Source organism: Oncorhynchus clarkii, chromosome 21, assembly GCF_045791955.1.
Source record: "Oncorhynchus clarkii lewisi isolate Uvic-CL-2024 chromosome 21, UVic_Ocla_1.0, whole genome shotgun sequence".
NCBI lineage: Eukaryota > Metazoa > Chordata > Actinopteri > Salmoniformes > Salmonidae > Oncorhynchus > Oncorhynchus clarkii.
Genome location: NC_092167.1, coordinates 17549386 through 17566475, shown reverse-complemented (window position 1 = coordinate 17566475; position 17090 = coordinate 17549386). Strand labels below are relative to the sequence as shown.

At 47.1% G+C, this 17090-nt stretch overlaps 1 protein-coding gene across 1 annotated transcript in view; it reads left to right on the top strand.

Moving 5' to 3' along the window:
• The window catches only part of LOC139379344 (protein bicaudal D homolog 1-like), a 41925-nt gene extending 27407 nt beyond the window's left edge, over positions 1-14518 (top strand). The window contains exons 2-8 of the mRNA XM_071122152.1: positions 7680-7892; positions 8069-8221; positions 8515-8991; positions 10996-12030; positions 12300-12494; positions 12794-12945; positions 13512-14518. Of these exons, the coding sequence (XP_070978253.1) occupies positions 7680-7892; positions 8069-8221; positions 8515-8991; positions 10996-12030; positions 12300-12494; positions 12794-12945; positions 13512-14445 (3159 nt within the window). The 3' untranslated portion in view covers positions 14446-14518. The remainder of the gene's footprint in view (positions 1-7679; positions 7893-8068; positions 8222-8514; positions 8992-10995; positions 12031-12299; positions 12495-12793; positions 12946-13511) is intronic.
• Positions 14519-17090: the final 2572 nt, after the last annotated feature.

Genomic DNA, 17090 nt, shown 5'->3' with positions numbered 1-17090 from the left:
TCTCCTCTCCTCTGAGGAATAATATACTGAGACACCTCCTCTCCTCTCCTCTGAGGAATAATATACTGAGACACCTCCTCTGCTCTCCTCTGAGGAATAATATACTGAGACATCTCCTCTCCTCTCCTCTGAGGAATAATATACTGAGACATCTCCTCTCCTCTCCTCTGAGGAATAATATACTGAGACATCTCCTTTCCTCTCCTCTCCTCTGAGGAAAAATATACTGAGACACCTCCTCTCCTCTGAGGAATAATATACTGAGACACCTCCTCTCCTCTGAGGAATAATATACTGAGACATCTCCTCTCCTCTCCTCTCCTCTCCTCTCCTCTCCTCTCCTCTCTTCTCCTCTGGGGAATAATATACTGAGACATCTCCTTTCCTCTCCTCTCCTCTGAGGAATAATATACTGAGACATCTCCTCTCCTCTAATCTCCTCTCCTCTGGGGAATAATATACTGAGACATCTCCTCTCCTCTCCTCTGAGGAATATTATACTGAGACATCCCCTCTCCTCTCCTCTGAGGAATAATATACTGAAACACCTCTTCTCCTCTGAGGAATAATATACTGAGACATCTCCTCTCCTCTCTGAGGAATAATATACTGAGACATCTCATCTCCTCTCCTCTCCTCTGAGGAATAATATACTTAGACATCTCCTCTCCTCTCCTCTGAGGAATAATATACTGAGACATCTCCTCTCCTCTCCTCTGAGGAATAATATACTGAGACATCTCCTCTCCTCTCCTCTGAGGAATAATATACTGAGACATCTCCTCTCCTCTCCTCTGAGGAATAATATACTGAGACATCTCCTCTCCTCTCCTCTGAGGAATAATATACTGAGACACCTCCTCTCCTCTGGGGAATAATATACTGAGACATCTCCTCTCCTCTCCTCTGAGGAATAATATACTGAGACATCTACTCTCCTTTCCTCTGAGGAATAATATACTGAGACATCTCCTCTCCTCTGAGGAAGAATATACTGAGACATCTCCTCTCCTCTGAGGAATAATATACTAGGACATCTCCTCTCCTCTCCTCTGGGGAATAATATACTGAGACACCTCCTCTCTTCTCCTCTGAGGAATAATATACTGAGACATCTCCTCTCCTCTCCTCTGAGGAATAATATACTGAGACACCTCCTCTCCTCTCCTCTGAGGAATAATATACTGAGACATCTCCTCTCCTCTCCTCTGAGGAATAATATACTGAGACATCTCCTCTCCTCTCTGAGACATCTCATCTCCTCTCCTCTCCTCTTAGGAATAATATACTGAGACATCTCATCTCCTCTCCTCTCACTCTTCTCTGAGGAATAATATACTGAGACATCTCCTCTCCTCTCCTCTGAGGAATAATATACTGAGACATCTCCTCTCCTCTCTGAGGAATAATATACTGAGACATCTCATCTCCTCTCCTCTGCAGAATAATATACTGAGACATCTCTCCTCTCCTCTGAGGAATAATATACTGAGACATCTCCTCTCCTCTCCTCTGAGGAATAATATACTGAGACACCTCCTCTCTGAGGAATAATATACTGAGACATCTCCTCTCCTCTCCTCTGAGGAATAATATACTGAGACATCTCCTCTCCTCTACTCTGAGGAATAATATACTGAGACATCTCCTCTCCTCTCCTCTGAGGAATAATATACTGAGACATCTCCTCTCCTCTCCTCTGAGGAATAATATACTGAGACACCTCTCCTCTCCTCTGATGAATAATATACTGAGACACCTCCTCTGCTCTCCTCTGAGGAATAATATACCTAGACATCTCCTCTCCTCTCCTCTGAGGAATAATATACTGAGACATCTCCTCTCCTCTCCTCTGAGGAATAATATACTGAGACATATCCTCTCCTCTCCTCTGAGGAATAATATACTGAGACACCTCCTCTCCTCTCCTCTGAGGAATAATATACTGAGACACCTCCTCTGCTCTCCTCTGAGGAATAATATACTGAGACACCTCCTCTCCTCTCCTCTGAGGAATAATATACTGAGACATCTCCTCTCCTCAGAGGAATAATATACTGAGACATATCCTCTCCTCTGAGGAATAATATACTGAGACACCTCCTCTCCTCTCCTCTGAGGAATAATATACTGAGACACCTCCTCTCCTCTGAGGAATAATATACTGAGACATCTCCTCTCCTCTCCTCTGAGGAATAATATACTGAGACATCCCCTCTCCTCTCCTCTGGGGAATAATATACTGAGACATCTCCTTTCCTCTCCTCTCCTCTGAGGAATAATATACTGAGACACCTCCTCTCCTCTCCTCTGAGGAATAATATACTGAGACATCTCCTCTCCTCTGAGGAATAATATACTGAGACATCTCCTCTCCTCTCCTCTGCGGAATAATATACTGAGACATCTCCTCTCCTCTCCTCTGAGGAATAATATACTGAGACACCTCCTCTCCTCTGAGGAATAATATACTGAGACATCTCCTCTCCTCTCCTCTGAGGAATAATATACTGAGACACCTCCTCTCTGAGGACACATCTCCTCTCCTCTCCTCTGAGGAATAATATACCTCTCCTCTCCTCTACTCTGAGGAATAATATACTGAGACAGACATCTCCTCTCCTCTCCTCTGAGGAATAATATACTGAGACACCTCTCCTCTCCTCTGATGAATAATATACTGAGACACCTCCTCTGCTCTCCTCTGAGGAATAATATACTGAGACATCTCCTCTCCTCTCCTCTGAGGAATAATATACTGAGACATCTCCTCTCCTCTCCTCTGAGGAATAATATACTGAGACACCTCCTCTCCTCTCCTCTGAGGAATAATATACTGAGACACCTCCTCTGCTCTCCTCTGAGGAATAATATACTGAGACATCTCCTCTCCTCTCCTCTGAGGAATAATATACTGAGACATCTCCTCTCCTCTCCTCTGAGGAATAATATACTGAGACATCTCCTTTCCTCTCCTCTCCTCTGAGGAAAAATATACTGAGACACCTCCTCTCCTCTGAGGAATAATATACTGAGACACCTCCTCTCCTCTGAGGAATAATATACTGAGACATCTCCTCTCCTCTCCTCTCCTCTCCTCTCCTCTCCTCTCCTCTCCTCTCTTCTCCTCTGGGGAATAATATACTGAGACATCTCCTTTCCTCTCCTCTCCTCTGAGGAATAATATACTGAGACATCTCCTCTCCTCTAATCTCCTCTCCTCTGGGGAATAATATACTGAGACATCTCCTCTCCTCTCCTCTGAGGAATAATATACTGAGACATCCCCTCTCCTCTCCTCTGAGGAATAATATACTGAAACACCTCTTCTCCTCTGAGGAATAATATACTGAGACATCTCCTCTCCTCTCTGAGGAATAATATACTGAGACATCTCATCTCCTCTCCTCTCCTCTGAGGAATAATATACTTAGACATCTCCTCTCCTCTCCTCTGAGGAATAATATACTGAGACATCTCCTCTCCTCTCCTCTGAGGAATAATATACTGAGACATCTCCTCTCCTCTCCTCTGAGGAATAATATACTGAGACATCTCCTCTCCTCTCCTCTGAGGAATAATATACTGAGACATCTCCTCTCCTCTCCTCTGAGGAATAATATACTGAGACACCTCCTCTCCTCTGGGGAATAATATACTGAGACATCTCCTCTCCTCTCCTCTGAGGAATAATATACTGAGACATCTACTCTCCTTTCCTCTGAGGAATAATATACTGAGACATCTCCTCTCCTCTGAGGAAGAATATACTGAGACATCTCCTCTCCTCTGAGGAATAATATACTAGGACATCTCCTCTCCTCTCCTCTGGGGAATAATATACTGAGACATCTCCTCTCCTCTCCTCTGAGGAATAATATACTGAGACATCTCCTTTCCTCTCCTCTCCTCTGAGGAATAATATACTGAGACATCTCCTCTCCTCTCCTCTGAGGAATAATATACTGAGACATCTCCTCTCCTCTCACCACTTCCTGACATCAAAAAGCAGGAATTCCTGTCAATGACTATAACAAACTTAAACGTGCATACCAGGTGACCAGTTTGTAAGCATTTGTACCGCTGCTCTCTCTGTCCTTGGTGCTTAAATACTAACAGTCATGCTGAAGCGTTAGCCCACGGATGCAGTTCAACATGATCTCTATCCCATGGAATGTCTGTTTGAAACACTGCTCATATTGGCTACCACACAATTGAGCCAATGTTTCATGTTGGTTAGTAGTGCACTACACAGGGAAATACATAGGGTCTCATTTGAGACATAACCACACTAGGATAATGTCTGTCCTAGCCAGACAGAGACAGTCACACTAGGATAATGTCTGTCCTAGCCAGGCAGAGACAGTCACACTAGGATAATGTCTGTCCTAGCCAGACAGAGACAGTCACACTAGGATAATGTCTGTCCTAGCCAGGCAGAGACAGTCACACTAGGATCATGTCTGTCTTAGCCAGGCAGAGACAGTCACACTAGGATCATGTCTTTCCTCGCCAGGCAGAGACAGTCACACTAGGATTATGTCTTTCCTCGCCAGGCAGAGACTGTCACACTAGGATAATGTCTGTCCTAGCCAGGCAGAGACAGTCACACTAGGATCATGTCTTTCCTCGCCAGGCAGAGACTGTCACACTAGGATCATGTTTTCCTCGCCAGGCAGAGACAGTCACACTAGGATCATGTCTGTCCTAGCCAGGCAGAGACAGTCACACTAGGATCATGTCTGTCCTAGCCAGGCAGAGACAATCACACTAGGATTATGTCTTTCCTCGCCAGGCAGAGACTGTCACACTAGGATCATGTTTTCCTCGCCAGGCAGAGACAGTCACACTAGGATCATGTCTGTCCTAGCCAGGCAGAGACAGACACACTAGGATCATGTCTGTCCTAGCCAGGCAGAGACAATCATACTAGGATCATTCATGTCTGTCCTAGCCAGGCAGAGGCAGTCACACTAGGATCATGTCTGTCCTAGGCAGGCAGAGACAATCACACTAGGATCATTCATGTCTGTCCTAGCCAGGCAGAGACAGTCACACTAGGATCATGGCTGTCCTAGGCAGGCAGAGAGTGCCTCGAGAGAGGCTACATATTGGGATTTGCAGCAAATAAAAAGGCTTGGTGACACTGCGGCTTGTTCTGCTCTGCTCTGTAACGCCCCATCTGTCTCTCGTCAAGCGGGGAGAATGTTCTACTCTACTGTCAGAGGGAATTGGATGACCAGCGTTAGGGTATGCATCCTAAATGGCACCCTATTTCCTATTTCCTTACCCTAGTAAAACTGACTATCCTACCGATCCTCGACTTCGGCGATGCCATCTACAAAATAGCTTCCAATACTCTGCTTAGCAAACTAGATGCATTTTATAATAGTGCCATCCGTTTTGTTACTAAAACACCTTATACCACCCACCACTGCGACCTGTATACTCTAGTCGGCTGGCCCTCGCTACATATTCGTTGCCAAACCCACTGGCTCCAGGTCATCTATAAGTCCATGCTAAGTAAAACTTTGCCTTATCTCAGTTCACTGGTCACGATAACAACACCCACCCGTAGCACACGCTCCAGCAGGTGTATCTCACTGATCATCCCCAAAGCCAACACTTCATTCGGCCGCCTTTCCTTCCAGTTCTCTGCTGCCTGTGACTGGAACGAATTGCAAAAATCACTGAAGTTGGAGACTTTTATTTCCCTCACCAACTTTAAACATCAGCTATCTGAGCAGCTAACCGATCGCTGCAGCTGTACATAGTCCATCTGTAAATAGCCCATCCAATTTACCTACCTCATCCCCATACTGTTTTTATTTATTTATTTACTTTTCTGCTCTTTTGCACACCAGTATCTCTACCTGTACATGTTCATCTGATCATTTATCACTCCAGTGTTAATCTACTAAATTGGAATTATTCGCTCCTATGGCCTATTTATTGCCTACCTCCTCCTGCCTTTTGCACACAATGTATATAGACTCCTTTTTTTCCTGCTGTGTTATTGACTTGTTTATTGTTTACTCCATGTGTAACTCTGTGTTGTTCTCTGTTCACACTGCTATGCTTTATCTTGGCCAGGTCGCAGTTGTAAATGAGAACTTGTTCTCAACTAGCCTACCTGGTTAAATAAAATCGAATTAAAATAAATGTGTAGGCCATATGGCTCTGGTCAAAAGTAGTGCACTATATAGGGAATATGGTGACATTTGGGATACTCCCTCAGCTTCTCTTCTCCACTTAAAGTGAGTGGCTGCGTTAAGAGTTGATGCCATTGGAAGGGGACATTGTTTCTTTTTGGATGACATTTACTCAACCCGTAGAGGTGTAGAAAAAGAAACTATGATTTAATGTGGCTTTTAGCTTGATGTATGCAGTCATAGTGTAAGTTATTCCGCATGCATGTATATAGGTATGACCTACCTCTTTGACCATAGATTGGGTAATATAGGCACTGTCTTTCACTTTACTGTGTACTGTACTGTACATGCGTTTTGGAAATCCATATTTTTGTAAGCTGAAATTTGATGTGCTCTCTTTATTAAAGGACACCTTTCCTGACACGCTGGCATATAGTGAGTGACATCTGACAGAGTGAATGATTGTGTGTGTGTGCGTGCACACATGCGTGTGTGTGTGCGTGACGTGTGTGTTTTGGCAGATGAAGGGCAGTGTCATCAAACCACACATGACCTTTAAACCTTCAAAAGCTGGAGGAAAGGTCTCGTCCCTTTTCAGCTGCAGACAGCAGAACCTATAACGGTCATAAACTACACGACATCCCAACGTTCCTCAGTGTCTCCAATAGTTCTGATGTTTAATTATGCGCAATCTGGTAGTTTACACGAATACGTCTCTGTGCAAAATCATTACTCTCTCTATTACAGTGTGGACACGTGAGTCTGAATCGCACCGCTGAAGCTGAACTAATAGGAGAGAGATGAACAGCCTGCGGTAGTCCACTGTGGAGTCCCTGCATGGCTGTTTCAGTAGACTGTACTTATTCAGTGGCCCTGTAGGGAACATTACGATCGCCTTCCCTCTTGTCCGACTTTACGTCAAGTGCACTTAATCCCATGTATTTACATGATCATTATATTTAGGTTCCGTTTAGGTTCAGCGCCACGTCATTTAAAGTGCTTCCACGTCTGTGTTCTGTTGCTAGAAGCCCAGAGGAGAGCAGGAATCTTTGCCTCTCTCTGTTTCTCTATTTCCCCCCAACAGTCTTTGTTTTATCCCTCCTTGAGTTTACCGTCGCTCTGCACCGTAAATAGATGCTCCTACTCTATGATGTACTTCCTCTGTACTTCCTCTTCCTCTGTGTGTGTGTGTGTGTGTGTGTGTGTGTGTGTGTGTGTGTGTGTGTGTGTGTGTGTGTGTGTGTGTGTGTGTGTGTGTGTGTGTGTGTGTGTATTACGGCTGCACAATTAATCCCCGTCCCCCAAAAAAATGAAAATCAATGTTTTTGCCTATATGATGCAGCCCTACTGTGTGTCCACCAGCCCAGACTAGGCGGTGGAACAGTTTCAGATGGTGGTTTCTCTTTACCTTTCCATGTATGTTTTATAGGAGTCAGAAAATAGCATTTACATAACCAGGACAAAACAACAGGCTATGCTACTAAAACGTCAAAACTTCTCTCTCGCCCCTCCTTTGCCCCTGCCCAGGCGTTTGGCCAGACCTTCTCCACCCAGCGCAAGGTGGCTGCGGACGGGGAGACCAACGAGGAGACCCTCTTGCAGGAGTCAGCCACGAAGGAGGCGTACTACACGAGTCGCCTGCTGGTGATCCAGTCAGAGCTCAAACAGAGCCGGGCCGTCACAGTCAACACACAGGCCGACAACGAACACCTCAATTCCCTGCTGCAGGAGCTCAGAGAGGTGAGGCACCAGGGGTTAGAGGTCAGGGGGTGGGGTTTAGAGGAGACTCAGAGCAGTGGCTACTTACTATATACATGTATGCACAGTTATTGATAATAACCACAGGTCTTGTGTATTTGATAGTAGCCAGGGTTGTGTGTGTTAACTAAACCCTGGTGTTTGTGTCTGTCCTGTAGAGTAATGAGATGTTGGAGCTGCAGCGGAGCAGGATGAGAGAGGAGATCAGGGAGTATAAGTTCAGAGAGGCTCGACTCCTACAGGACTACACTGAGCTGGAGGAGGAGAACATCACCCTGCAGAAACTAGTGTCCACTCTCAAACAGAATCAGGTGAGAGAACACAGTACATACACATGCATGCGGTTGCACACACACACACACACACACACACAAACGCACACCTACACGCGCATGCACACACAGACACACTTACACATACATGTGGTTACACACACACACACACGCACACACACACACGCACGCACGCACGCACACACACGCACACGCACATCCCATCCCTAACACCTCTCTACTTACCTCTTCCTACCCTCCCCCTTCCTGCCTCCTACCCTCCCCCTTCCTCCCTCCTTCCCTCCCCCTTCCTCCCTCCTTCCCTCCCTCAGGTGGAGTACGAGGGGTTAAAGCATGAGATCAAGGTTCTGGAGGAGGAGACCGAGCTGCTGAACAGTCAGTTAGAAGACGCCTTACGTCTCAAAGACATCTCCGAGGCCCAGCTAGAGGAGGCCCTGGACTCACTGAAGAGCGAGCGGGAGCAGAAGAAGCACCTCCGCAAGGAGCTGGTCCACCACCTCAGCCTGTGTGACGTCCAATACACGGGCAGCGCCCACCTCACTTTCACTTCAGCTCCACCTAGTGGCACGGCTACGCCTGTCTCCGCCCTGTCGCCCAGCTCAGAGGAGCCGGGCAGGTGTAACGGGCATCTACATGGAGGGTCAGGAACTGGGACGGGGACAGGGTCGCTGCCCAGGGCCAATGGAGAGTGTCGGGGAGCGGGGAGGAAAGGAGAGGGGATGGTGTCGGATCTGTTCAGTGAGATGAACCTGACAGAGATACAGAAGCTCAAGCAGCAGCTGCTACAGGTGGGTGGAGATGTACGGTTCACTCGGTTTGAATGAGTAGAGGGGCGTTTCGGGAGCCTCTGGAGTCTAGTGCTCAGATTTCTCAGTGTTATAAGCATGTAACAATGACATACAGGAGGATATCAGAACACTGTGGCAAACAAACATACTCATTCTAGCTCATCAATGTAAACATAAACAATATTACAAAGTGAACACACCGATGCTGTACAAATGAACACGTCTATATCCCCTCAGCAGCCCCATATTGTAGATGTAGGAATAAGTGTTGAATTATTCAGAGTGAGAGACTGCTGACATAACCTCACTGCATACAGCGCTCTCTCTATTCCTGCTCTCTCTCATCTCTCATCTCTCTTTCTCTCTCTCTCTCTATCTCGCTCGGCCTGCCTCTCCCTTTTTCAACCTCTTAAGACGATAAATAATAAAGGTTATCCCAGCAGTCAGATAAAGTGTTGTAGCACCAGTGAGAAGCTGTGGGATCAGCCGTTACTGGACCACTTGCTGTTACGTGGACTCTAATCAAAATGGCCGCCATTTTGTTTCATAGTGGGTGTCTTCTCTTCTGTAGTTTCCTCCAGCCCAGTTGGCCAGTGAGATGAAGATGCAGTAGGATGTGTGTGGCGTTGATGTGTGTCCAACCATTTACTGCAGTCCCTATAGGTGAAACTGCATCTCCCCACACATTCCCTCAGCCTCGCTCCGATTGGCTGGACTGGAGGAAAGGCTTATTTATATCCTCACTGACACACTAGACTATTGATTCACCCTCAGTAGTGTGCAAGGTTTACTGTACCCTCAGTAGTGTGCAAGGTTTACTGTACCCTCAGTAGTGTGCAGGGCTTAGGCCCTGCTGAAAAAAACAGCATAGACCAGCATACATTTCAAGCTGGTCCATGCTGGTATTTGCTGGCCTATGCTGGTTAGTTCTGGTCAAGCTGGTCTGTCCAGCATGGTCTAGTTGGGTATGATGGTTTACTAGAATAGTCTAGCTGGTTTTGCTGGTGACTAGCCTTCGCTGTGTTTTGGACACATACCAGTTTATGCTGGTGATGTTGGTATGCTGGTCCATGCTGGTCTAGCATGGTCTAGCTACCCTGACCATGCCCATCATTATTACATTTCCCAGCATGCTCTATTGCAGTAGATTCTTTAAATTGTCTCAATATCTCTCTTGTTTGTGGTGTTTTTGCATGTACATTGATTGATTAATTAATCTTATGCTACACAAAGATAAATAACATACATTTTTTCTAAACTAATACAATCTGTTAGTTGGACTTATTGCTCCAGTTTAGATAATTTGGGTAGTCTCATTTATTCCTCTTTCTGCCCCTGGCAGTCATTCTGAATGCATATCGTGGGTGAAGAAAAGTTACAATTATTGGATATCCCCACACTGGCTGGATTCCAATAGAAATTAAACATCACTTTTAAATCCAGCATGATATGACTTGATACTGGTTTTGCTGGTGACCAGCTTTTGCAGGTCACTGTGTCCAAAACACAGCGAAGGTAGGTCACCAGCAAAAACACAGCGAAGGCTGGTCACCAGCAAAAACACAACGAAGGCTGGTCACCAGCAAAAACACAGCGAAGGCTGGTCACCAGCAAAAACACAGCGAAGGCTGGTCACCAGCAAAAACACAACGAAGGCTGGTCACCAGCAAAAACACAGCGAAGGCTGGTCACCAGCAAAAACACAACGAAGGCTGGTCACCAGCAAAAACACAGCGAAGGCTGGTCACCGCAAAAACACAGCGAAGGCACCAAGAAATCAGAGTGAAGGTTGGTCACCAGCAAAATCAACACCTATGCTGGACCAGCCTATGCTTGTCTGTGCTGTTTCTTTCAGCGGGGGGGGGGCCTAAGGGATGAGGTGGACTGTGCTGAGTGTGCAGGGAAATGATGCAGCTTATTTAAGGTTGTGGGGCTGGAGATGATAAGAAAGCTACTAGTTTAACAATAGGCTGAAAATAGCTGTTTGTGTGTGTGTGTTCATAGGCAGAGCGGGAGAAAACAGGGCTGTTGATCAGCCTGCAAGAGTGTCAGACGCAGCTGCAGCATACACAGGGTGCCCTGAACGAGCAGCACGAGAGGGCCCTCCGCCTCAGCGAGAGAGTCACCGCCCTCAGGCACCTGCACCGGGAGGCCCATCTCGCCCAGGAGGCCCAGCACGACCAGGAGGCCCACCTCAACCGAGAGGCCCTGATGGAGCAGGGAGAAGAGGAAGAGGAGGAGAAAGAGAAGGGATTAATACACAGCAGGGGCCAGGCGTTCTGCCACCAGACCCCGGGTCTGGAAATCCTCCAGTGTAAATACAGGGTGGCTGTAACCGAGGTGGTCGAGCTAAAGGCTGAGTTGAAGTCGCTGAGAGAGAGGTACAACCAGTGTGTGGAGGGCGGGGTGGAGGAGAGGACGCGCGGAGAGGCCCAGCACAGATCTCTGGAGCAGCAGGTGGGGAGGCTGGAGAGGAGCTGCCGGGAAGGTAGGGAGAAGGTGGGGGGCCTGGAGACGGAGCTGAAAACAGCCAAGAACATGGCCAGCGAGAGCCAGGGGGCGCTCAACGCAGCACAGGACGAACTGGTCACCTTCAGCGAGGAGCTGGCTCAACTTTACCACCACGTCTGCCTCTGTAACAATGAGACGCCCAACCGGGTGATGCTAGACTACTACAGACACGGCAGAGGACTAAGGGGTATCAGTGCCTCGCTCAAGGGTGACGACACCCGCGTTCTACTCACGCCCCGCCTCGCCCGGCGGCTCGCAGCCGTTGCCGCTGCAACCTCTTCATCCACGGCGGAGTCTCGTAGCCCCTCGGAATCCCCATCCAAAGAGCGGTTGTCAGGAGAGGGAGGCCGGGACGGGGGGAGGGACAGAGACAGTCCTGTACCCCGCACCCCTCCTACGGGGTCCCCCAGCATCAGTGCCTCTTCCTCATCTTCATCATCATCATCGTCGCCTGCGGTAGAGCCAGCTGGAGACCTGCGTAGGGAACCCATGAACATCTATAACCTCAACGCCATCATCAGAGAGCAGGTGACTCCGTTTGAATCATTTGAATGAACATGTCAAACAGAATATAGTTTCACTATTCGTAGTACATTCACTAGCAAGCATATATCATCACACCTTTTGATTTCATTGGCAGTTCAAACCTGAAACAGTTTATCACAGTTTGTATGCCAGGTGTCACCTTTAACCTTCCAAATGGTCATCATGAAGCTAACAGACACAGATTCCAGTGTATCTGACTGACAACATTAGCTAATGTTCGCTAACAACCTCCCTTGATGAACATGCTGCAGGTGAGGCACCTCCAGAGGGCAGTGGACCGGTCACTCCAGCTGTCCAGACAGAGGGCTGCAGCCAGGGAACTGGCCCCGCTGTTTGACAAGGACAAAGAGGCCTGTATGGAGGAGATACTGAAGCTCAAGTCCCTGCTCAGCACCAAGAGAGAACAGATAGCTACCCTCAGACTGGTGCTCAAAGCGAACAAACAGGTCAGACATGGATATGGTATCCGAGATATGGATTCGCTGTCTAACACGGCCTTGCTAGAATCTACTTTGAGGCTGGTCCCAAGAAATCTCCGAAAGCTGTAGATGGTTCTCACCAGGCTACGGTAGCCATTAGGATATATAGAGTATATAGAGACTGCTGTCACAGTCACACTAATGTCCTCACTTTTGAATTTTCAATTGTCTTCTAACTCACTTGGGGGGAAATGTATTCTGACTTCAATGGGGCTTTCTGTTTAAATAAAGGTGAAAGAAATGTCCCTGTTCCCTTGTTCTTGCAGACTGCAGAGAATGCCCTGGCCAACCTGAAGAGTAAGTATGAGAATGAGAAGCACATGGTGACAGACACCATGATGAAGCTGAGGAACGAACTGAAGGCCCTGAAGGAGGATGCTGCCACCTTCTCATCGCTCAGAGCCATGTTCGCTACCAGGTGACTATTTCCCTCCTCGCTCTATCCCTTCATCTGTCTTTCTTCTATTGACTTCTTGTTGTTCTCTACCAGGTGACTATTTACCTCCTCGCTCTATCCCTTCATCTATCGTTCTTCTATTGACTTCTTGTTGTTCTCTACCAGGTGACTATTTCCCTCCTCGCTCTATCCCTTCATCTATCTTTCTTCTATTGACTTCTTGTTGTTCTCTACCAGGTGACTATTTCCCTCCTCGCTCTATCCCTTCATCTATCTTTCTTCTATTGACTTCTTGTTGTTCTCTACCAGGTGACTATTTCCCTCCTCGCTCTATCCCTTCATCTATCTTTATTTTATTGAATGTTTACTGTTCACTACCAGGGGAGAGACCAAGGACCAGGGATAGATTGTTAAAGGGATAGACTAGTTCTACATCCTGCCTTTACTATTTCTCCCCGGCTCTCTCCATTCTTCTCTACTTCTTCTTCTGATCACGTTATTTCTTCTGAACCCATCTCCACCTACACTGTGTAACCAAAACTTTTGTTTTTTGCAAGCACCCAACCCCTCTCCTTGAAACTTCTCAGGTGTGACGAGTATGTGACTCAGCTGGATGAGATGCAGAGGCAGCTGGCTGCGGCGGAGGACGAGAAGAAGACGCTCAACTCGCTCCTGCGGATGGCCATCCAGCAGAAACTAGCCCTGACCCAGCGTCTGGAGGACCTAGCCTTCGACCAGGAGCAGTCGCACCGCACCCGCGGCAGCAAGGTGGCCCGCATGAAGAGCAGCACTCCCAAAGTAAGTCCTGCTCCTCCCTCCAGCCCCACCACCGGCGCTGGCGCCCCCTTAAACTTGTCCTCTGCTACTACAGACGCCCTAGCTCTGAGCTCCCCAACGTCACATCATAGACACTCCGTCAGCCCCTCCTCCACGGCCCCCTCAGGCCCCAAAGTACCAGGCAGCCCCCCCTCCCTGGAAGCGCTCTCCTCCTCCTGGACCCCCCCATCCACTCCCCACATGCTGGATGACTCCCAGTGGGCACTGGGTGTCCGGACGTTAGAGGTCGACTCCCACAGTTTCAGTCTCGACTCCCACAGTTTTAGTTTAGAACGTAGCAGTACTGGGCTCTCCAGGCATTACTCCTCAGACTCACGGCCGTCTCCTAGCAGGGGTGCTCAGCCTGGCTCGGCCCCCTCCTCCCCCTACCGTTCTCCCATACTGGGGTCTCGCCGGTTGACATGGAGCTCCCCTCGAACTCGCCCCCTTACCAACCTGACGCGTACCTCAGCCCTTTATACCCCCTCTTCTTACTCCCCTCGTAGTTCCTATATCCCTTCTAGTTCTTACACCCCTTCCTCCCTTTATACCCCCTTCAGTTCCTATACCCCTTCAACTGCTCATTACTCTCCTTCATCATATACCCCACCCTCGTCGTACACCCCCCACACTTCATATAGTCTCACCAGCAGCTACAGTCCACTCTACCCTAGGTACTACGGTTCCCATCGGCCCCCTCACTGACACTAAACCACAGTTCCCATTAACCTCCTCACTGACAACACTACAAATCCCATGAGTCCCCTCTCTAAACAGAACTACAGATTCCATCGGCACCTTCGCAGACACTAAGCTACAATTCCCATCAATCTCCTCACTGACACTACTACAAATCCCATCAGCCTCTTTAATGATGCAAAACTACATTTCCCATCGGCCCCTGGGAGAGTGGGTGGGGCTCACAGAGAGGAGGACAGACTGGTTTCCTGTTTCTTGTGCCTAAGCCTCTGGCCTCGATGCAGCATGTGGATGTGGCTCTGTATCGGCGCGAATGTTCAGACTGACTCTGCTCAGGGATTTAACACAACATGGAGCACAAGTGGCCCTGCCTTCCTCTTATTCACAGACTGTTGATCGGTCTAAGCTACAGGAGAGACAGGACACTTTACAGACTATACATACACAGTAGTTCTGGTCTCGCCCTTTAAATCAAGTCGCCATCCACACAAGCAAATGAATACGTGTGCAGGACCTTACCGCTGTATGGAAAGACGGATGAGAAGGATGTCTAGGTTAACTGGACATTTGAAGGAATTTGTTCACATGTTGGACTGAGGTCTCCACAGATCAACCACTTGACAGTGTTATTCGCTCTCTCTGTTTTTAATGAAAATCACAGATACTGTAACCAAATGTCATTCAAAGCAAGTATTGGATAAGACAGATCAATGATTATGGATTGTTTGCTATTTTTAATTGTTCAGTTATTACTCACAGCTCTGTACACACTGTCCTCACAATATTATTGCAGTCATCCTCACATCTGCTGTGTAAACCTGGCACATATTTGGAGTCTAGCACCACCCAATGGCAGTTTGTAATATCACTGTATATTTAGAATTTAGACTGAAGACGAGGTTGAATATCATATTAAACCTGTAACATAAATGACCTGGAATCAGCACATCATGATGGTTTTAATGTTAGCGTTATGAGACAGAGCGAGATGGGTGATTCTGGGTTTCATATCAGTAGGCGAGACAGACAGTGAGCTGTGGCTACGTAGCACCCCTAGTGCCTCGGAGGGTAACTCCAGAGGAACACAGCAACATAGATGGATGAATGTCATCGATAGAAAACTCACTTACCACCAAACTCAGGGAAGCTGACACACACACACTTTTCAACTGGGGTTCAACAAGGATGTATTGTTAACCAGAATTATCCTTACGCTGATCTAGAAATATAGACCAACATTTGAATGACATTTAGGCTATGGGTTAGTTAGTGTAGAGCTACTGTATGATGCATAGATGGGATTCCACAGTTTCTGCACATGTGAGTGTGTCACCTGTGTATGTGTGTGCCTTAACAACTACAGCACCTGATCAGTACAACCTGATCATGCCAACAACAACAGTTTTCATATTGTTTTTTGTTTTTTTGACCCTATCCAATAGGTTAGAATGGACAATAACAAAGCCTTGCCAGATGATCAGCGTAAGTGTTTGTAAGCAGTGCTCTTGATGAGGGATACACTGCTACTGGGTGTTGACCAGTGAATAGCCTTTGCAAACTTTGGCCCAATCCATGCACAGTTTGGTTTTGACGGGAAGAACTAAGGGGGCGTGGCTGACGTGCAAACCGATATTTCATTTTTGAATTGGTTAAAATGACGTTAAGGTTATGAGTTTGGTTAAGGGTCAGTTATAGATTTTGTGCTAGTTGTGCTGACAATGGGATGTTGGTCAGAAAAGTCTCCTTAGTCTCTCCCTGTTTTGACTCCCCTCTCTAGTATTGACCCAGTCCAGTCTCCCCCTCCCCCGCCAGTCCCAAATCTGGAGCCCAGAGTACCACAACAACACTGTGTGTCTACACTCTAACAATCCCAGTCTCCATTGGTTCAAGTGATCTACATGTTGTTATAACTGGCAACAGGGAGCAAAAAAAACGCATTTGACAGGACTCCTCTCAGCTACATTGTTGACAACGTTAGGTGAACATTTACATATTTCTCACAACAGAAATACTCACTGTTCTTGCACTCATTGTTGGGCTGATTGAGCTGGTGGAATGTTAATGGTGACTGTACAGAAACACAATGAACACTGTAGATTTGGCGTGGGAACCACCTCCGTGACCTTCATGTTTTAATACATGGAGTTTGTATTACTCTGTTTCATTCATTACCCTTCATCACGTTCGCAATTACTTGACATGAGTCTGTCCTTCACTCCAGTTTCTACATCTGCACCATCTACCTGCCTTGACACAACACTGTATGCCTGTTACTTTGAGCAGAACACCTTTGTAGTTGTAGTATAGTGTAGGTTATAATATGGAACATTTCCATCTTAGGGTAAATTAGCTGGATATAGATATTTTCTGCAATAAGGGAATAAAAAGTGAAGGATTGTCAAATATCAAATAGGTGCTAGGGGTTGCCGTCTTAGCTTCTCAAGAAAGGAAACCAGTGTGACCTCCTCTCTGTGAAACCCTCCTCGTTCCGCCCGACTCGCACTCTCCAAAATACACACATACACACACACATCAGACACCCACCAAACTCATTCCTGTTTTCGGTCCCGCGACATCATAATTCCATCCGTAAATGCAAGAGGATTCTAATCCTGTCAAATGCGTTTTTGACCTCCTTCCCCTTTCCAATG